This window comes from Mustela erminea, chromosome 6 (assembly GCF_009829155.1).
Source record: "Mustela erminea isolate mMusErm1 chromosome 6, mMusErm1.Pri, whole genome shotgun sequence".
Taxonomy (NCBI): domain Eukaryota; kingdom Metazoa; phylum Chordata; class Mammalia; order Carnivora; family Mustelidae; genus Mustela; species Mustela erminea.
The window spans coordinates 116,605,202-116,628,269 of record NC_045619.1 but is presented as its reverse complement, the minus strand read 5'-3'; the positions used below and the strand labels follow the sequence as shown (position 1 = coordinate 116,628,269).

Sequence of the window (23,068 nt, the reverse complement as noted above, 5' to 3'; positions counted from 1 at the left end):
AAGAAGGCGGCATTCTGCAATCTTGTTCATTCCTCTCAAAGGAGAACCTACATGCATTTGTAATCCCCCAGCCATTGCGGAAGAAGCCGTGCCCACAAAAGCCCCCATTATTTACACCGAATCTGCCCCCTCTTTTGTGGTGTGGCCCCGGGGAAGGCCCCACCACCACCCCAGGCCTCTGTTCCCTCAATCTGATCAAAGAACAAGATGTTCACAACGCCTGCGCCAGAGTCAACAGTCTGCGGCTTGAAAAATCCATAATGTCCCAACATCTGCTCAAGGCCACGTGAGGACCGCGTGGTACAAACCCTTGCTGAGCGCCGTTACCAGAGGAACCTGACAGATGACATGTTTCACAATACAGTGGCATGTGTTTCACGTTCTTCCTACTTCCCTTGTAAGACACGCCACCCAGGATTTCTCTTGGAAAACCGCAGGTATGGATCCCAGGGGCCCTTCTTGGGGGGCAAACACACAGGGAAGGGCGTAGCATCAACTCTGCAGTTTCACGCAGTGCCCGGCCCACTGCTGGTGCTCATGCACGTACAAAAGTGACCTCCTTTTACAGTTATTTTGAAGGTACAGCTCATTCTGTCCACTTCCACCTCCTTTTTATTTCCCTAAGTCTAAAGAGAAGAGAAGGCCTTCTACTAAATCAAAATGGAAGAAATTCCTAAAATGCTCTTAGCTACTTCACACAGGGATATGCTTCCCATTGTTTTCATCTGAACCTCCAGCTGTTCATTTTAAGCCGAAAGAGCTGGGCAAATGACCGTCTAGCTGATCAGATCATTACTGAATATGGGAGCCTTACCTTAGGTGAGAAAGGTTCTATAAAGGTATGTTGATTGGCATGCACCGTGATAAAAATCAATCCATTTGATAAACGCAATCATCACATGAAAAGCAGAAGTGCCATTATGTTATCTGCTTCATAAAAGAAAGGACTGTTCAGCTTCCTTTCTGTTGTCAGACTGAATAATTACAACATAAAATGGGCCATAAGTGCGCCTGAAACCTCACAGGATTAGGAACTTTTATCTGGTACTTGAAACCATGTATCTGCTTAATTGGCAGCTGGAACAGAATTACAACACCAGGGCTGAGGAGAAAAGGGTTTCACCTGGTCTGGAATTAAATCGGCCTCCTCTCCACCCTGCTCCCACCCCACTCACAGTCACCCAGGCCAATCACTACTTGTTCTCTTTTGCACCCCTCTCCCATGATTCCTTGCAATGCCAGCCCCACGACACCACAGGTGTGTGGCCCATGAACTGTAACTTCAGAGAAGAAACCGCAGAAGCAAGTGCCTCCCTTTTTCCAGCTCTGTGGGACCATATAACATATATCATAAAAATGCACCTTCTAAGAACTCCTTGAGGAAAGGACCGGTTGTGACCTTTTCATTTTTGTGTCCATAGGGCCTAGAAATATACTAGGGGTGTGTGTGTGTGTGTGTGTGTGTGTGTGTGTGTGCGCGCACACACACGTGCACAGGCGTGCAGGCCCCTGTGATGAACTATATTCTTATCTCTTTTCAGTTTGACCCTCCAAATATTATTTCTGGCTACACATTGACTTATCAGTTACCGGGAAACTTAACAATCCCTGCCCTTTATATGCAAGGATAACATTTCAAAACAACCCCCCCTTTTTTTTCCTTCTTTTAAAGTTCTAAAAGATTTATGCTGATCCATTCACTTTATGACACAGTTTTGAGAGCTATCAAACTAGGATTTAAAGGTGTCCTATCTGGCCGTGAACCAAAGTGGCAGAAATGGGACCAAAATGAAGTGATTCCAGCTAACATTTATTGAGTATTTAATATATACCAAGCATTATGCAGAAACAAAACAAAACAAGAAAAGCACAAATTTCTGCACTTCATCTCACCAAAACCTCTTAGCAATCTTAGACAATGTGTGCCATTGTTATCTCCATTTTATTTTATTTTTTTTTAAAGATTTTATTTATTTATTTGACAGAGAGAGATGACAAGCAGGCAGAGAGAGAGGAGGAAGCAGGCTCCCTGCTGAGCAGAGAGCCCGATGCGGGGCTCGATCCCAGGACCCTGAGATCATGACCTGAGCCAAAGGCAGAGGTCTAATCCACTGAGCCACCCAGGAGCCCCTGTTATCTCCATTTTAGAAATGATAGAGGCTCAGTGTTCCACACACACGTGGCTGGTGAGAAGGGGAGCCAGGAGTCAGGGCTCAGGAGGACTGTACCCCCATCCACAGACCATGAACTACTTATAAGATCCATCATGCTTTGATGTCAGCATCGGCAGCCAGGAAGTTGGCGGCATGAAGATCAAGTTCTTCGCAGATATTGTGCCTAAGATGGCCAAGAATTTTAGGCAGTTCTGCACTGGAGAATTCAGGTGAGTCCCTTGGCTCAAGTTGTGGTAAAGTGGAAAGGGATATGATGACCTGTCAACATCATTCCAACTCTCCTTTTTGGTCACAGAAAAGGTCTGGTTCCAACAAGATACAAAGGAAGCACCTTCCACAGGGTCATAATGGATTTCACAATTCAGCATGGGAATTCTGTTAATGGAGGTGGTACCAGAGTTGCCAGTGTGTAAACAGAGCGGGGGTGGGGGAGCATTTGCAGGTGAAAATTTTAAACTTAGACATTCAGCTCCTGACCTGCTTCGGTGGTCCCAGTATAAATGGCTCCCAGATCTTTACCACCTGCTCTAAATGTCATTGGCTGGATGGGAAGCACGTGCAGTTTGGAAAAAATCACTCACAGACCTCTAGTGATGCGAGAGATTGAGAAGATTAGCAGAGGTCCCAACAATAAGCCCAAAGGACTCTTGGTGCAGGGAGGTGAGGTCCAGAGCAAAACAGATGAGGCTTTTCCTTGCTCTGTCTGGGTGATGCACGGGAATAAAATAATCTAGATTAGACCTTGTGTTGGCTTCCCTGCCTACTGCTGCGCTTTGATCAAGAGATCTTAGAAGTATCACAGATTCAGAACCCAATTTTCTGTGTTTAAGCTTACAACTTAAATAAAGTTTTTTTTTTAATCCATCCTATCCAATACCTTCAGTGTTCAATAAACTTTTTTAACCACTAACCCTAAGAAAAGTTTAATCAATCAGTAAAATCCCTTTCACATCACGCTAGAAGGTTGGAGGAGAAAGTCTTCTAATTAAAAGGATCATACCAGCCCTGTAACTTGCAAGACAGAGGGAGAAATGCATTAGAGGAACATAGGACCCTGTGTCACTGTGAAGCTGGCCCCAGAGGGCATCGGTGCCCAGGACCCCAGAGGTCACTCCAGAATCCAAAGGAATGAGACCTAATGAGGAAGGAGGCTGTGAAATGGCCTGTAAGCTCAGCTGCATATATCAGACACTTTCTCCAGAATGAAACCCAGGCAAAATCAGAACCTCAAACTGGAACGTGAAACAGCTTGGCTCCTGATATCTCTGGATATGAACTCAGTACAACTTCAAGTGTTTCTTTATGCAAAGATGTTGCCTGTAACAGCAGGGAAAAGGTCATCCTGCTTATAAATCATTAGAGAAACAGATTTCCAAACAGATCCTGAAGAGAAACAATGAGTAACGTTGCACGTCACACTGGCACGACTTCCTTAATAGAGCAGGTGTTCAAAACTTTTTAATATTTCTATTGGCTCCCTCCTGGTATGTTCTGATTAGTGACAATATAAAGAAACCATTTAAGGCACATCATATATGATGAGGCCTTTATTGCACAGCTAATAATGATTCTGTTTAATTACCAAGCCCTGAGAAAAAGTAAATCTGATCTACTAAACTTTTGAAAAGCACTTATAATACTTTGTAACAAGAAAAAGGCAATAAAATTATTTTAGTGTGATCAGAACAAAAACAATTTTAAAACGTTTCAGTGAAAAAAGAACACTGAGCTGGGAGTCACCACTGTAACAATATCTGTCCCCTACTCGTTCAATAAGCCACCAAGTAAGCAGCTCAACCCCAGCTCAAACAGGAAGGATAAAGACAGAAATCACACTCCTGTGCATGTTTTACCAGCCATTTCAGAAAATAAGTCAGACTTGATCTAAATTTCTGGATATCTGCCTGAATAGTGCATGACCTTTTGCTAATGGATACCTAAGCTGTAAATGATGAGTATTTTGCACGTTTTTTTTTCTTTTCTAAATGGTCTGATTTGAAATCTCAGGGTTCTCCCGGTGTGTTAAAAAATGATGTTCTTCAGGAGCCTGGGTGGCTCAGTGGGTTAAGCCTCTGCCTCCAGCTCAGGTCATGATCTCAGGGTCCTGGGATCGAGCCCCGCATCGAGCTCTCTGCTCAGTAGGGAGCCTGGTTCTCTCCCTCTCTCTGCCTGCCTCTCTGCCTACTTGTAATCTCTTTGTGTCAAATAAATAAACAAACAAAATCTTAAAAAAAAAAAAAAAAGATGTTCTTCATGGTACAGAAATGGCAACCCAGTAACAAAATGGATCCTTAACCTGCAAACTAGTCCTGAGGCCCCCATCCTCTCTCAGCAGAGGTTTCTGATGAGCATGAACCAAGTCATACAGCCCAAGTCCCAGTCTCCTCCCGGGCACACTGAGTGTAATAGGACTTTTCAGCTCCAACACCAAAGGCAAGGCCTGCAATGCACCCATAGAGGACGACAAAGATCTAGAGGCCCAAAAACCACTGTTATGACAGAGAAACACACAAGTCTCCTGCCAGTGGTACAGATTCCTAGGATAGATCCTGGTTCTAGAAGCCTGTTCCACCTCAGTCAGCCCGGTTGTGAGGCAGGCACAGCTTTCCAGAGCTCCTTCAGACAGATCTAGGGTCAAACCCTGTCTTGTAACTTACACATCATGGGACCTGGGTTCAGTCAGTTCTCCTCAACTGTCAAAGAGTACTTAGTACACAGGGTAATGGACAAATTAAATGACCCATGAACTGGTCAGGTATCTAGGGGAATATCCCATGCCTAGCAGATACTAAAGTACGTTAGTCATTATTCTTTTTCAAACCACCTCTATGCCTTCACACTAACGCCAGTCTTGGAAACCTCCTCAGAAAATCTAATACATCCAGAATATAGGTGTTGACAAAAGAGGAAAAAAAAATTTTTTTTTTCCCCACTCAGAAGTTTTGGCCAAGGTACTGAGAACAAGGAAATTTTTTACCTCAAAGGGAATACATCTGGGACACTGAGACAAAGGGCTTGATAAATTCTGAAGAGAAAACATCAGCAAATGCTACCGTACATGCCCAGAAATTTTTCATCCCATCTACAGTTCCACAGACATCACATCTTCTGAAGAAAAATGTTGCACTTGGTAACTGCAGCCAAGGGATCATCCTTGGCCTTTACACACACTGGCATGCAGAAAAAAGACACAAAGCCATTAAAGGCCCGATGTGCAAGGGAAACAATGAAAAAGCCAAGTATGTGTTGCTTCCATGAGGAATCTCAAGACCACAACAAGCCATGCGTGAGGTGATATCTCAAGAAGGAAAGTACCAGAAATAGTATTTAAAAGGACACGACAGGCCACAGCCAACTGTGGTACCCAACTGACAGAAGGCCGTCATGAGCCAAACATCATTTATATTTTGTTTTGGACCATCCTACTGAGGAAAACTCTTGTTTGGGGAGGGAGGGGGCTGACAGCTAGTTTTCTTTCCCCGAGAGCAGTCCTGGTGGCAGCTGACAGAAAGAGCCTGCCAGCAGGCTGAGGGAGGAAGCAGGACAAACCCACACAGATTAAAATTTCACCCCAGCTAATCCACTGAGTGAGTAATCCACAAGTGGAAAAGCGGAGACGATCTAGAGATGAAATCCAGATGAAGAAAAAGGGGACGGAACATTCTGAAGAGCTTATCCGTAATGAAAACATTTAGAAAAGTAAGCTTCCTGAGCAGCTATGGAGACAACTTCATGACTCTGGGATTTTTAAAAACTGAACCAAACAAACTCTGCATGTGTTGCTCAGCATGCAAGGTACTGGGGGCGATTCAGGGGACACCACAGGTGGGAGATGGCCCCTTCTCTCAAAGAGCTTCTGGTGTTGACGGAGAAAACTCTTACAAAAGGAAAACCCTGGAACAATCGGCCCTCAATGGGGTGAGTCTAGGACTGAAGAACAGAGGAGAGGAGCCCCAGGTGGGCTGCTTATGTCTAGGGACACTGAGAGGAAGCAACCGCACCACAGCAGAGCCCTGGAGAACTGATGGGTAGGTGCTGGAAGCAGGAGACACCACAGGAGGAGGGCATGGAGACTGGAATATGTCTGCGTACCTGTGGGACATGGGGGACCACACCTCACTTTTGTCACTGAAGCCCTTGCTGGTGCAGCAGCAGCCATGTATTAAACGAAGACATGACAGCCATCTGGAAAGCAGGTCATTGGAGAAGGTTTACTAGAAAAACGATCCCATGACCAGAACTTTTGACCGGTCTCCATCTATTGCCTCCCTTCCCTTGGAACCCCTAAAACACTCTGCACCATGTTTCTATCACCATACGATGCTTTGCACAGTGGGCATATGGGCCCATGTCCAATTTTCTCTAAGAGTTCAGGGAGCAAAATGTAAAAGGAAAGCCCCTTCAGGGTGATGGTTAAGAGCTCTGGCTTTGGCCCGGGGTGGGTAACCTAAGTTCAAATCCCAATTCTTCCATATGGTTAGTTCTGTGTGACCTTGGCCAAGTTGTTTAACCTCTCTGGGCCTTAATTTCCTCATCTCTAAAATGGTGATAATAGTATCTATTTTACTGCATGTTGTGTGGATTTAATGTGAAAATTCAAGTGAAAATTCACATGAAGTACTACCATCCATGGCACAGAGTAAGGACTCTGCTAACATTATTATTAATGTCTGCTAACATTATTATTAAAACTCTATGTTCTGGGGCACCTGGGTGGCTCGGTGGGTTAAAGCCTCTGCCTTTGGCTCAGGTCATGTTCTCAGGGTCCTGGGATCAAGCCCCACATCGGGCTCTTTGCTCAGCAGGAAGCTTGCTTCCGCCTCTCTCTCTGCCTGCCTATCTGCCTACTTGTGATCTCCCTCTGTCAAATAAATAAATAAAATCTTAAAAAACAACAACAACAACAACAAAACTCTATGTTCCTTTGTCTTACAGAAGCCAGTATTCTCTATGGCATGAAGCAAAAGCTCATTAAATACTTACTGAGGAATGCTAGATTGTTTTCCCTTCTGACTTAGAACTTTCAAGAAGCCCAACTCTCTGTCTCTGAGCCCCACTGCCAGCACAGTACCCCTCTTCTCAGCTTCCACATCATATACCCCCTGCTGTAGCTCTATCACACTGAATTGCAATTACGTGTATATTTGTCTGTCTTCCCAAAAAGTTCCCTGGGGACAAGAACCCACACACATTTTGTTTACCAGCGCCTCCTCAGTGCCTGGCACCAGATTCTCAACCTCTAATATCCAAAGAATTTTTTAAAAAACAAAAAAACTGTGGAATCAATCTCGCAATTCTCAAAACCCTTATCTGAAGTCCCACCAAGGGGAATAAATAAAGGCTCACTCCCAGGTGGCTGTGACCAGACAAACCCATTCAAATTTCTATCACAGAACTAATTCAGTGTCCCTCACTCCTAGAGGGAAGACTAGGTTTGTAAAGATGAGCCCAGTTTACTCGGTATTCAGTGAACCCACAGTTTTCTGCAGGGTTCGTGTCAGTCTCGACAATACCCCCACAGGCCATGCTGGGAGCTAAAGAGCAGGCCCCAAACTCCAACTTCCTGAGAAACTTCCAAAGGACACTCAGCTCTTAGGATCTTCAGGGTTAACCAAGATTTTTAGAGACCCCTGCATTTTTATCTGGACCACTTCTACAATCCCAGGGTGAGGTTACATTCAAGAATTCCTACAAGAGAGTACGGCCACCAGGAATACCTGGGGGTCAGGGCTGGGGGGAAAGAAGTCCCTGGATCCCAAGACTCAGAGGCTGCCGAGTCCACACCCCCATTAGAACCCTGCCTGGGAGCCTCATCAGCCAAGTCGGGGCCTTCCATGGACAGCAGGCACTGCCCTTCCGTGGCCTAAGCCCTATGAGCCACAGAGGGGTGGCTGCAAGGGTAATCCCCCCAAGCAGGAAACAAACCAGACTGTCCTTCCTCCCGACCTCCATTTGACCTTCAGGCTGACGGACAGTGGTCATCACAGGCCACAGAGATAGAATAGCTACCAGGCCGTCATGGTACTTATCTCACATGGCCAATATTCACAAGCTGTTTGCTGAATATTCATTCAGCAATGAGTCTGGCTGACTTCACAGCCTCCAATCTCGTCTCTGGCTTCGTCCACATGACTCCCACCCCTTAATTCCAGTCCAGGCCCTGCAGTTTTTAAGATCATTTTCCTATCTCACTCTCCAAACTCATTCTAACAAAACAAACTCTTTCCCACTGATCTATACATGGCTGTTACTGTTTAATTTCTTATACTTAAGAAAACGCTTTAAGTCAAAGAATGAATCTCTCATGAGACTCCTGAAAAGAGACCTTTTCAGTGAAGTTTAAATCACATGATGGGGTCTAACACCTATTTGCTTAAAATTCAAGCCATTGTCCCTTTATTTAGCACCTATAATATGTAGCATGCCTTGTAACCCCTATTTTTCTTTTTTTTACAATGAAAGCCCACACAATCAGCTGGAATTGTTAGTACTATTATTCCCACTTAAATATGAGAAAACAGAAGCTCAGAAAGATCATGTAATTTGCTCAAGGTCTCATTGTTCATAAATGGCACAGTTAGGACTTGAACTTCCTTAATCTAATGGAAGCCCGTGATCCTTTTATTTCACTTACCCATTCATTTATTCGGCAAACATTGATGAACCATGTAGATGTCTCGTCTGAGCCAGGCCCTCCCTGTGTGTGACACCTGCTCTGCCAATGTGTGGGAAAGCCTCCACTTGGGCTCCTAATGCAGGTCTTTGCCTACGAGACCCTAGAGGGGCCACAGGAGTCCCTACTGTGCTCTCAGGTCTCCAAATGCAGCTTCCCCTCACCTACTTGGGGACGCACGCCCTAGGAGCCACAGCGTGGCGGCAGTTCGGCAAGGGCCAATGGCACTCACTGTTCATGGCTCTGAATTCTCTCTGGAGCCACATGCACTGTCGGGAGCTCATTTTGCACCTACAAAGTGAATTAATGGGGATACAGTAACGTAACAATGGCTGAAGTAAGAAATCTCTAATATGGACCGTTTTTTCTCTGCTTGCCATTACATTGATGGGGATGGAGCAGGGCCTCTGAACATTCACCGTCACCCTCCTCAGGGACACCATGACACTGAAGCTCTGGATGTGGTCCAGATTAACTGTGGGACCTCAGGCAGCCCACCGATAAGAGAGCTGGCTTGGCCAGTATCCATGCAGGAGTTAGACAGGCTTCAGCTTCTGAGTGCAAGAATGAGTTGATCATGAATACTATGTTCCAAAGAGGCTGGCTTGAAGGTTTTGCGTGTGAGCACTTTGGTAGTAGTCAGAAATATGTGTGCAAGTGTCTTGGGCCCTCCCAGCTACCATAACAGAATGCCATGGGCTGAGCGGCTGAGACACAATGAAACTGACTTCTCACAGTCCTGGAGACTGGAAGTCCCAGACAGGGCTGCTGGCAGACTTGGTGTCTGGTGAAGGCCCGCTTCCTGGTTCACATAAGACCACCTTCTGGGGGCGCCTGGGTGGCTCAGTGGGTTAAGCCGCTGCCTTGGCTCAGGTCATGATCTCAGGGTCCTGGGATCAAGTCCCGTATCGGGCTCTCTGCTCAGCAGGGAGCCTGCTTCTCTCTCTCTCTCTCTCTCTGCCTGCCTCTCCATCTGCTTGTGATATCTGTCAAATAAATAAATAAAATCTTTTAAAAAAACAAAAATAAAAAAGACCACCTTCTGACTGTGTCCTCACATGGTGGAAAGGCCCTAGAGCTCCCTGGGGTCTCTTTTACCAAAGGGTACTAATTCCATCATAGGCCTTCACTTCCATGACCTAATCACCTCCCAAAGGCTCCACCTACTAATATCCCACACTGGGGGTTAGGTTTCAACATATGAATTTGGGGGAGAGGGGACAAAACATTCAGTCTATAGCAAACAGTATTTATTTTATAAGTGAAGTGCCTGAAGCCAGGTTCTCCTGTCCCACCCCAACCAGGGAGAGTCAGGAACACTTGGATATAGTTTAACCTCTCTTCCCACACATTTAACTAGGCTACCAGATGTCTCTTGAGGAGGTCCTCCTGTTGGCACCAGATTCTGTTCCCACTTCAGACTCTGCACACATTTAGAGATGCTGATGAGGGTAGAGATGGGAACATTACAATAACCCCAACAAGGCACTCACCCCCACCCCCCCACAAGTCTCAACAAAGACCACCACCTCTGTACCCAGAGCAGATACCCAATCTGTGCACAGTGGTTCAATCAACCAAGATGGTAAAATACTTAAATACTTTTATGGCAACTAGTAAATAACCACGGCCTGACTGTAGCCTCAACAGCTGACTTCTGAGGCCTCTCCTGAGAGCTCCCTACCCTCTAGAGAAACTCACTACCCAGGACCCACCCAAACAACAAGTCAATTCTTATTGCCTTCTTTATTGTACTCTTCCGGATTTTTTAAATTCTCTGCTAGGGTGACATGTTACTTTCATGATTTTTTTTTTAAGTTTTTCTTAATGTACCAATCACTTAAGCACTAAGAAGGCAAACAACAAACACCTGAATAGAGCCAGTTAAACTATACCATGAAACTCTAGTTTTTTGTTTTTTTTTTGAAACTCTAGTTTTTATTGATGCTTCCAGAGTCAAGGCTGACACACAGCCCAACTCCTATGGGAACAATGCCCAAAAGATGATAGCTAGGTTTCAAAGAGTATACGTGATACTAACATTTACGAGAAAGGAATACTTTTAAAGCTATAATCTTCATAACATAATAATACCTTCTATTTGTATAAGGCCTTACTACACATGCCTTATCTCATTTGGGACTTAAAACAGGTCTGTAACGTAAGCAGGTGTAATTCAGGTATAATTATCCCATTTAACAAACAAGGTAATCAAGACATAGAGAGGATAAGATCACGGTTCCACAGCTCTCAAGTGACGGAGGTAAGCCTCAACTCCAGTCTCCTGACCTCTACTTCCTTTAGAGGTATGCTGGAGTCACCTCATACCTGCTCATGAGAGCCTGATGCAAGAATTCTGTAGTAGGTTGTTAAACCATGGGCAGCTTGAAACCGTTCCATGTGGGAGTATTTATACCACGGAAATCAGCAGTTGTTACAAATCGGAACCCATCTCTTCACCATACCATAACACGTCCACAGAAGTGGAGGCATTTCTCCTTCATTCTTTAATATTCCCTATTCACATCAATTCCATGAATCAGCTTGTAAGCTGTGTGACACAGGAGAAAGAGCACTGAACTGGGGAGTCAGAAGACACTTAGACCCCCTCCCACTCCCGCTACGGCTCAGCAGTGTTTTCCCGTGAGTCATTTGACCTCTCTGAACCTCCATTTCCTTACCTATAAAGTGAGGGCCATAACTGAATCATGCGGGTAAAAACATTTTGCAAATAGCCAAACACCACATGACTGGGAAAAACAAGATGGCGGCCCTCCCAAAATTTCAGCAGAGAATTACCATATGATCCAGCAACATTACTTCTGGGTACACACCCAAGAGAAATGAAAGCCAGGACTTGAAGACATACGGGTACCCCCATGTCCATGCAGCATTATTCACGACAGCCAAAAGGCGGAAATAACTCCAAGTGTGCACCAACAAACGAATGAATAAATGCGGTGGGGTATAGACACACCGGAGAATATTATCCTGCCTTAAAAAGCAAGGAGGACAAAAAAGAAAAAGAAGGAAGTTCTGGGGGGCGCCTGGGGGGCTCAGTGGGTTAAAGCCTCTGCCTTCGGCTCTGGAGATGGATGGTGGTGATGGTCACAAGGCACTGTGAGCATCCTCTATGCCACTGACCCATACACTTAAAAATGGTTTAGAATGGTAACTTTTCAGTTATGTATTTTTTACCAAAGTTAAACACACATACACACACACACACACAAACACACACACACACACACTGTCTTATTATTATATCCCAGTTGCGAGAGGAGCCAAAAGGACCACAAGAAGCCCACATTCCTTTTTTATCCTTACCCAGACCACAAACTCCATCTTTGCTGAGCATGCTAATAGAGGCAGAAAGAACCCACAAGCAATAGCATTCTTGCACATATTATCAGATACATGCTGTCCCCAACTTTTATGCAAGGTCTGCTCCAAATGTTCGTTACAAACTTTTTCAAGGCATATTTTTCTTAAACAAATGAAATATTTTGGGGTCACTTAGGACCCTACTCCAACCTAGATGAACTTTGGGGTCACTGACATAGCTGGATCACAGTGCTAACAGTTCCGGCCTAGTCCTGGGAGAAGGGATGAGGGAGACACAGAGGCCACACCATCACACCCCCCACTTGGAGACCCCAGGCCAGCAAGCACTCAGCTTTGCCATGGCTCCCCAGTGGGCCTCACTCGGCCCTCCACTTCCCAGGTTGCAACCCATCAGAGTCCCAAGACCACAATTAACCTATCTCCCTCCTGCCTTACATTCAAACATGAATTCTTTTCAGTTAAGTGTCTAAAAAAAGCACTTCCTTCAAAACTGCTTATATCCTAAATGGCAGGGCCCTCAACCTCTTTCAAGGTGTTCATATCTTCCCATGTTTCAAGGCAACTTTCAAGTGGCCATTCCTATCAAGGCTAAAGAAGTGGGAGCCCGGGGCGTCTGGGTGGCTCAGTGGGTTAAGCCTCTGCCTTCAGCTCAGGTCATGATCTCAGGGTCCTGGGATTGAGTCCCGCATCGGGCTCTCTGCTCGGCGAGGAGCCTGCTTCCCCCACTCTCTCTGCCTGCCTCTCCGCCTACTTGTGATCTCTCTCTCTGTCAAATAAATAAATAAATAAAATCTTAAAAAAAAAAAAAAGTGGCAGCCCAGAGACAGAAGGACACTTGGGGGGAGGGGGCACCAGCCCTGTGGGATGCCTGCCACTCCAACCCTCTGCCAGACCTCCCACTCTCCTCCCTCTACCCACAAGTTTTCTAATGCTACAGAAGATTTGGGGCTTTGGGGCTTTGTTTTTTGTGGGGGTGTCTTTTCCCCCACAATACTGTAGGTCTTAGAATTAGAGGGCACAGAGTTGTGGGAGTAGGCAGGCAAAAGGATCACTTGAAAATCAGGGACTTTGGAGGCTGTACTGAAAACCTTGACGGTTCCAGTTACAGCACCCAATTCCATTTGGTGTAAAGGCAATTGCACTGATGGGCGTCACAGGTTATGACAGACAGGGAGGTCCTCTGTCACATAGGAATGTCAGAGACTTTTCTTCCCCTGCTCACTCCATTACAGAGGTCCCAATAAATTGTCACCCCAGACTTCGGCCATTAAAAGGACTAACGTGGTGGGGCGCCTGGGTGGCTCAGTGGGTTAAGCCGCTGCCTTGGCTCAGGTCATGATCTCAGGGTCCTGGGATTGAGTCCCACATTGGGCTCTCTGCTCAGCAGGGAGCCTGCCTCCTCCTCTCTCTCTGCCTATTTGTGATCTCTCTCTGTCAAATAAATAAATAAAATCTTAAAAAAAAAAAAAAAAAAAAGAAGGACTAACGTGGTGAGACCAAGACAAGGGATCTGGCCTAATGCGGTGGATATTCGCACCCCAACTGTCAACGCCTGTATCCTGAGACCTGGGAAATGAAACTTTTGAAATCTTATCCCACGCCCCCCCAGCAATCCCCCATAAAGATATTTTTAAATAAATTGTTACACGTGCCCATGTGGTGTACTCACAGGCATGCTGCCATTTCTTAAATCAATTCAGGACATACCAGCTTTAAACTACAAAACTCCACAATGTTTTGTCATGTGGCAAATAAAGTACTTAAGCCCTCACATCAGAACCTTCTATTCACTGAGAAAAGAAGCTGACACCTGGTAACCATTCTCAGCAAGGAAAAGCACATTGAAGCCGAGGCAGAGCCACGGAGACCTGTGTGCTGTTTGGGAAGACAGAAACTGCTCAGAGAACTGTTGCACAAGCTGATGCAGACAGGGACAGGCTAAAACAAAACAAAACAAAAGCCCCAGCTCAGGCTACAGGGAGAGGTGCAGAGACAAAGCTGATGAGATAACCAGAGGAAGGAATGAGCCCGTGATACACAGTGAACTAGGTCACTCCAGCACAGGAGCTGGCCGGGAGGACGTTTCAGGCGGAGTCTCTTGGTTAATGCTAGCACTCTACAAACTAATAATCCTCCTGGGGCGAGCAAATGCCGAATGGCTCCACGAACCCCCCAGATCTGTGCAAATGGCCTCTGAGGAGCTGTGTTCCAGAACCACAGGGGCTAATGAGCGGGAACGAGCGTTTCCTGAGAACATGTTCATGGGCCACACACTGTACTGAGTAGTTTTCATGGGCTCTCCTTAAATTCTCCCTATAGCCCTGAGATTAAGTGCTGGTTTTATCCTGTTTTATGGACATGAGGCTGAGAATGGCCAAATAATTTGCCCAAAACGAAATTTTCAATAATTTGAGAAGCAGTGGACCAGGATTTGCACTCAGGTCCTAGTGCCTCAGAGCCTACACACTTAGCTACTCACTATGGTGCTGTGTAAAACACCCAGCAATGAAACATCCATGGCTGACTGAAGACTTGTTGATAGTTTTGTAAATCAATGTGGGCAGGGGAGTGGGGGGAGGTCAAATAGGCACCATTCTGCATATTTGCAACAAGAGCTTCCAAAAATCAGTTTCCAACAGATCCTGACATGTTCTTCCCCATGGTCCTAGCCCTGAATTTCCATAGGCGGTCCCCCTCAACCACAGCTGCTGAAAGCAACTAGAGTTGATGACAGCTACCGTTTACTTAATCCCAATGATGTGCCAGGCACCTCCTATACATCATTGAATCCTTACAAGAATCCCACAAGGCAACAACTTCCATCCCCATCTTAACTCAGAAAGATTGAGGAACCTCTCCAGAAGCACATGGTTGGAATGGTTCTGCTGGAGCCACCTTTCCATTAAGGGTCAAGACCTCCTAAGGCCTCTCCTACCTGGCCTCAGCAAATATGCTATTTTCAATGCTTATCCTCAAGATTTGGTGTTACCCAGAAGACAGAATCCCTGTTTTTTGAACCCTGAAATAACTAGGAAAAACAGCACAAGGCACAGAGCTGATCGCTAGAGACATGGAATGAACTCAGTGTGCTACTGAATGAACCTGGCCAGTAGCATCCATTTAGAAGTTAGCCTTGATCTGACTGGAACCTAAATAAGCCATTTGCTGCATAATAAACATTTTCTTAGAAATCAAGCAGGATCTCGTGATAGCTAACCCAAGATAAAAGTGGTTTCCTGCACCAAAGAATGTCAAAGGGGCATAACCAACACGAACTGAGAAAGAAAATTAGGATAGCATCTCTCCCAGAGTCTACATATCCTTCTGTTTTAGCTACATACACTTTGGGTTGACCATCTTCAGCCAGAAAAGAAACTCAAGACAACTGACTAGGACACTAGCCTTCCTGCTGGCCACCCAGAAGCTGTTCCTTCTTCAGTTAAAAATATGGGTCCCCAGGGGGCTGTGGACTCCCTGGTAATTTCTGGGAAATCTGGTAAGGATTGGAGATGTGAGGTTGGAGGTTTACCACTGTGGGTGCAAGTTGATCAGCAATGTGACAGTCCACCACTGGACCAATGCCTAAGCTGTCCCAGAGGAGAGAGGAGGAGGAGAAGAGAGATTGCAGGGGATTTAAGGAGATTTATTTGAGGAAGGGAAAGATTAAAGGGATTTACGGAGACCCAGCTAAAGAAAAACTCAACAAATTAACCCCTAAAATCCTCCCCTGAGGTAACACGAATATCTACCTACTAAGTCTAATTATTGTTCATTCAGTGGCCACGTTTGAACCAGAAGTTTTTGCCTGAGACACAGTCCCTATTAGCCCCTTCTGGAACAAGCTCTCTACCCAAAGCGTAACTTCCCAAATCCCACTGCACTCACCAATAAGACCAGTGTTTGTTATCTTTTTCCCAATCAAGAAAAGCATTTGGCTTTTCCTCTCCAAATAACAAAACATCCTGTCAAAGAAAGGAGCAGCAGGAATGCTCATGTTTATTATTTTTCACAGAATATTTGGGCTTTAAATCACCAAATTAAGTGAGTTACAAGTTATAGGATAGAGTTATATACGAGAGATAAATATAAATACACACACACAAAGAGAGAGATAAGAGTTATAGGCCCACCTGTCAAGGTGAGCTAGCTCTTCCCATTGATAGTTCTAAGGGAAACCCCAGCATTTTCACAGAAAATTAAGCAATTCTTCTAGAAGCTAAAATATCCAGCCTATCACAACTTTCCCTCTGTGACCAAGGAGGAGGCATTCAAAAGCCCTCTCCAGACATAAACTCAGAGGGAAGGAAATTCACCTTGAAATGCAGGAGTCACTCATGAGGGGGGCCCAGAAGCCCAAATGTAGCTCACATGCTAAACTGTTTCCAAGATCCTCCCAGAGCAGGGATGGAGCAGACACTCAGAAAATCCTTGCATAAACTGACCAAAACCAGCCAATGGCACGATTCTTTCAACCCCCAAAGCCTTGGAGAATCTCACACCCAACCACAACAATTCTTTTCTGCTGTCTCTTCCAAAAATATCCAGGATCCAATCGCTTCTCATCACCTCCGTAGCTACTTCCTCCTTCTAAACCACCTGTCTCTCACCTGGATCATTGCAATGGCTCCCAAGCTGGTCTCCTCACTTCTACGCCAGAGCCCACCGGTCCGTCCTCAATACCACAAGTACAGTGATGATGGAAACACCTGAGTCAGATCAAGGTTCTCCTCTGCTCAAAATCCTCCAATGTCTCCCACATCTCTCAGCACAAAGGCAAAGTTTCGACAACGGTCTACAAAGGTCATGCATGAGTCCAATCTCCCCTCTGCCTTGCCCCCTCCAATTCCTCGCTCTCTTAGCTCAGCTCCCACCTTCCACCCCTGACCACCCACTTCCAGCCACACATGCCTCTTGGAAACAGGAAGCAAACAAGCTTCCCGCCAGGCTCTCATCTCCTGCTGTCCCCTCTCATGGGAACATTCTTCCTTCAGATGTTCCAGGACTCCTTTAGATGGTACTCAAATATCAGCTGCTCAGCGAGGCCATCCATGACTACCAGGCTTCAAGCTGCCATCACCCCACTCTACAAAACCCCCCTTCCCTGCTTGGATATTCTCCCTCACGTGTGTACTAGGCACCATACTCTACATTTTACTTACTTACCTTCTTCATTTCCTGGTTCTCCTACCAGAAGGTAAGCTCCAAGAGGGCAGGCATTTTTTGGTTGGTTGTTTGCAGCTATGCCCCACAGTGCCTAGAATATAGTAGACGCTCAGTAGCTATCTTGAAATGTATGAGAGGCTGAATTTATATCCTGCCCTCCCAAACTAGAGAGCTGAGAAATACAAACTCCTAACAAATACCACAGCTGGGATATACACTACGGGAGAAATCTAGGGGCTTCTGCTGCCATGGTCCACTTGGTGATATTCTTTCTTTCTTTATTTTTTTTTTTTAAAGATTTTATTTACTCATTTGACACAGAGAGAGAGATCCCAAGTAGGCAGAGAGGCAGGCAGAGAGAAAGGGGGAAGCAGGCTCCCCACTGAGCGGAGAGCCCGATGCGGGGCTCAATCCCAGGACCCTGGGATCATGACCTGAGCCGAAGGCAGAGGCTTTAACCCACTGAGCCACCCAGGTGCCCCATTGGTGATATTCTTTCAAATGTTTCACCCAGACTCTAAAAATCTGACTAATCACATAATAAATACTATTAAATCAGCCAGTCAAACATACAAACCACCTGAAGCAGCTTTGCATTCTACCCCTCCCCCGCCCACTGCCTACATGCCAAAAAAAGCACTACTGAGTGTGTTTTCCCCTGGGGCTTCCAGATAAACCAATCATCTGTGTCCTCAACAGGTGTATTTACTGAGCAATTTCAGAATAAGGAGTATAAGTATGATACGAGTGAGAAAAGACCATGCTTGCCCCATGGATATTTCTATTTATACCCTTCCTAAAGCAGCACCAGCAGGCACTCATTTAATGAAAAAGCGGCCGCACTATGCTATAGACATTAAGTGGGATAAGACTTCCTGTCCAGAGCTATTTCACTCTGCTACTAGCATGGGCCTAACAACGTCGCTCCAAACAGAAATGAGCGGCACTAGCCACACGTGGAAGGCTTGTAAGGATCCCCAGTGAGTAGTTTCCTTGCACAGTCGAGCCATAAAATCTCAGGGCTGTAAGGGCACATGAAAACCATCTTGCCTTCCCTGCCCCACACCCTGATTTTAGAGAGGAGAAAGCTGAGACAGGGAGAAGGTAATGTGGACAACTGACCAAGAGGCCCACAGGCCACACAACCCATTAGTGGCTGAGCCAGACCTGGAAGCCAGGCTCAAACTCTCCACGAAGCCCAGCCCAGCCCCCTACAGACAGCAGTTATTTCCCTGTAAAATGTTCAGTCTATAAGAAAACCATGTATTCACACCCTGCAGAGATGATCTATTTTCTAGGACATGCCATTTCCTATACTCCAGAGGAAAGGAGGTATATTGGGACAATCATTCTGTGTCATGCCAAGAACAGAGGCCTCCTCTGTTCAGAAGGATATCATGGTATGGGAATTACAGAAGTGATTTCCGTGAGTCTGGGGTACTTCTGACACCACGCCAAAGCTTTCTTTCCATCCATAGTCTTCTCCGAGCGGCAAATTATCAATATTTTTTGTAATTTCAGAAGTCGTTGAAAGGTATCTCCAATAGAGGCGATCTGAAGAGCCTTGGCAAATACACTGAAGGAAATGTTCACTACCCCTAATTTGCTGTTACACAACATGTATTTGCTCTCACAGTGTGCCAAGGATCAGAAAACATGTCGTTGATTACTAACTAGTAATTAGATCGTTCACCTTATTCAGAGCTATGGTCAGGTTCTGGAATTCCCTTTCAAAGTAAGTTACATGCAGCCCACTGGTTGGGAGGTTCTTCCTGAGGCCTGACTCAGAGGCACATGAGCTAACCCAGGCCCAAACCCCAAAGACAGATCCTTTTGCCTAGGCTGTCCTTAGCTTCCTTTACCCCCTTCCCATGCTCCTGGGCCCGCCTTCCCTCCCATTTGGCCCCCGGCCTCCAGCAAGGCCCCTCTGACCACACCAACTAAATGACTCAACCCCCTGGCTTCAACAGTAAATGTTCTAGCTCCGCAGGGAAAGGTACCTGAATCAGGCAGCTAGATATCAGAGGACAAATGCTGGCAAAGTGTGCTCCTTGGGCCTTTACGATGCTTTATTTTAAAAGCATTTTAACACTGTGAGATGACAGTCTGGCTCCTGGCAGGGCTTTCCTGCCTTAGGATCCTGAAGGCATGTGGGGAAGGTGTGACAAACAAAATGACTTGGAGCTTCAGAGTACCTTGGAAATGAATCCCAATCTTGAGTGATGCCTTTGTCTTACACAAGGTTTCATTACAGACAGAAGAGGGGTCCAGAATCCACATCTGCATAGACAAGACTGGAAGCAACCTCTCTGTCTGGACTCTGGCAAGGTCACTGGGGTTGGCCCCAGGTGAAACAAGCATACTGAACTTCAGACCACTGCTGGGAAGTTCAAGGAGACAAAATAAAGCTGATATTCCACAAGCTTTGAAATGTTACCACAACGATGTTTTCTTTGCATTACTGTTAAAATTAGCTTTCCAAATACTCACGTTAAATCAAATTATTAGAAAACGTTTGCTGTTACATAAGCCACAAATTAGCTCTACCCCATATGGATCACGACGAGTAGTTCTGCCTGGAACTAGCTCGTGTTTGGCAAGTCACTTAATCTCTCCGTTGCCTCATTTTTCCCATCTGCCAATTGGGAATAACAGCAAAACCCAACTTCTAAGCTTATTCTGAGAGTGAAATACATGTAAGGCACTTACAACAATGCCTGATGCTTGGTATTCCTTTAAGAAAGTCACCTATAATGACTATTATTATTCTGTCATTGAGTAAAAACATTTTGATCATTTAATTATTTGTGTTAGACTCTTTTAGAACCCATGCCAGCACCACAGGGCCTCAGTGGGAAGCTTCTTTTCAAAGAATTATTTCCAAGGCAGAAGGCAAAGCTTCGGGACCCCAACAGAGACCCATGCCCAAGTTCACCGGGCACCTGACCAGAGTCCAAGAGACTGTTCTGCCACAGCTCCACTGGCCTCTCTGGTTCCAGAAGGCAAATCCCCATCCTTCCTAGAGGGAAAACCACCCGCAGTCACCCCCAAACAGCGCCTGCTACAGCAGGAGCCACTCAATAAAGCCACAGCTCACTGAGCTTCAGAGGCCTGGCTGCGGCAGAGGGGAGGCTGCAGGGCTCTCCTGAAAAGCAGGTTGATTAGGGGGAGGCGTCTCTGCCCACCTGGAGGCTACAGGCAGGGGGACCAGAGTGAGGGGCTCAGGTGGAGATGTGCCACACAAAGGAAGGAATTCCCACACACCGAGATTCCACTCTCTCCCATGCCCTCATCTGCAGCCACATAACCGGTCTCAGGATGACAAGCAAGGGCATGCTTCTTGCTTCGTAACTTGAGCATCCCAGCATCAAAACCCCATATCCGAATAAACCTCAATAGCAACACTCAAAAGTTTTGACCAAAACTCACCCCCTAACTGGCCATGCTGAGGGAGGCAGTCCCAAACCCCTCTCTATTAAAAAGGCCAAGTCCTTTCCGTTTTCATCCCAACAAAGGTAGAAAGTCTATACCCACAGGTGCCCTCCCCAAAGTGCAGCAACACAGCTGGGAGACCCTATTCTCAGCCTTGCCAAGGTGCCTTCTTGGGAATGCTGCCTTCACAACTTCGCCCTGGGGGATCCACTGCAGATGTAGGGGGTGGCGGTGAGGGACATAATGACCACCCACCATGGACCCTGAGTAGGGGGCAGCAGACAATCTGGGTGGGAAAATGTGATTCTGGGAAAGCAAACCAATCACAAAAACAAGGGAAGGGGGGGAAAGGGAAGGAAAGGAAGAAGGAAGAACACAGTGATTTATCTCACCAAACACCTCCTCTTTCTCTTCCCAGCCTAATCAACACCTCCATAAACCCCTACAAAATGTTCAGTTCATATAGCACATGTGTGCGTGTGAGCGAATATATACACTGACAGATACTGATCACCAGCAGATACTGATCATATGAGGGGAAAAAATAACCTGAACTTCAGACTCACCCAGCAGTGCCTGATTGTCTTTCACTATCAGCCTCCCTAACTATTCTGGGGCGCTTCAAAACAAAACAAACAAAAACCAACTCCTGGGCAGAAAGAGAGCAGTCGCTGAACTGAGCAGCCCATGCTTGGGGCATTCATGCCGACTTCTGAGTGTTTCAGCTTTCTTGCCACGCAACCACCAACACTTGGACTGAACACAGCCTGAGAGAGGAGTCGCCTGTATAGAGACACTCACAGACCCTCCTGAAGACATGCAGGCCAGCGTGTGTGGCTGAGCCTGTGTGAAACAGACACACGCTCAGGGAAGGCTTTACCCACACGTGACCCTGAACACTGCGAAATTCTTCCCTTCCATAATCGCGTGGCATCCAAAGTGTTGCCTACACCTAGTACGTGCAGATGTCGATTCTATAAGAACACACGATGGAAGGACAGACAGCAAAGGGAATGACCGGAGCCCCATTTTCTCGAGACCCTATCTCTCATCTACACGGTGTGCCCATACACACGGTGAGTAAACACACACAGCCAGTAAACACTCATATCCACCATTCTCAGCCCACAGTCACGCGTGGGGAGAAATAAGTCGAGAGGGTGGCGGTGTCAGGGGAAGTGGAAAGTCGCCTGCTGGTGACTGTCCTCCCAAAAGCTCGGAGCTCCTCTCGCCCCGGCCGGAGAGTGGTGCCCACCCGTGCCCGAGGGACGCAGACCCAGGCGTTGGACACGCGGGGGGCTCCGCAGAGCCGAGAACCCGACAATGAGGACGCGGCGACCAGCCGGTTCCTGCCGCGGTGGCTGGCGGTGGTGGCAGCAGGCGCTGCCTGTGCACCCACGGCCGCTGGTACCTCCACCCTTCTCTCCCGGAGCCCCACTTACGTTCCGAGGGTCTCCTTGAACTCGAAAATCTTCTTTATGTCTTCAGCTTGCTTTTTCCAGGAGGAGCTGCTCTCGCCGTTCTCCCGGGCCATGGCAGACGAGGGCGACGTGTGCGGAGGGCGGCGAGGCGGCGCGGCCGGGGCGCGTGGGGCCGGGGTGGGCGCGCTGAGGAGGGGGCGCCCAGCGACAGGGGCGCAGGCAGCAGCGGCGAGCCGGTCCGGGAGGGCTGGGGCGGGCGCGCGGGGATGCTCGGCGCGGGAGCCGGAGGAGACTTTGTGCTGCGGCAGAGCTTCCTCTTCTGCAGTTTCCTCTTTCACTCTCGCCGCCGCCGCGGTCCCTCCCTGGCTCTAATTTCTGCTCGTCTCGGGCACAGACTTCCTGCCGCCGCCGCCGCTCGACCCGCTCCTTTGCCGCCGGCTGCCAGCCTCACTTTTGCTACTTTCTTGCCTCCCTTCTCCCTCCCCGCCGCCCGCCCTGCTCCCTCTCTCTCCTCCCCCTCCACCTCCTCCTCCTCCCGCGGGCTCCCCGCCCTCCCCGCGCGCCCCGGCCGCCTCCCGCCTCCCCGCCTCCGGCGTGCTGCCGCCTTCGGGGATGTCCTGCTCCCCGAGAGCTCTGTACACGGGGCGCGGGGCACCGCCGTCGGCTGGCCGCGGCGCGCGCCCTGAAGCCCCGGATAGGGCCGGTGCGGGGGACCTCGGCAGGTGCAAGGCGCCGGGGCGCGCGCGGGAGGACCCTAGCCCCTGATTCAGGTGCTTTATTAATTCGGCAGTCAAGTCTCCGGGGCGCGAGGGCTTTCCTACTTGGCGGCGGGAGGGGGCGCCTCTGCGTTGTGCTTGGCA

The 23,068-nt window shown here is 47.3% G+C and overlaps 1 protein-coding gene across 2 annotated transcripts in view; it reads right to left on the bottom strand.

The window, feature by feature from the left end:
- Nucleotides 1-22,695, bottom strand: part of CAMK1D (calcium/calmodulin dependent protein kinase ID) — a 436,223-nt gene extending 413,528 nt beyond the window's left edge. The window contains exon 1 of one of the 2 annotated variants that reach the window (XM_032349418.1): nt 22,230-22,695. In XM_032349418.1, coding sequence (XP_032205309.1) covers nt 22,230-22,321 — 92 coding nt within the window. In that variant the 5' untranslated portion in view covers nt 22,322-22,695. The remainder of the gene's footprint in view (nt 1-22,229) is intronic. The other variant, XM_032349415.1, reaches the window with a different exon arrangement.
- Nucleotides 22,696-23,068: the final 373 nt, after the last annotated feature.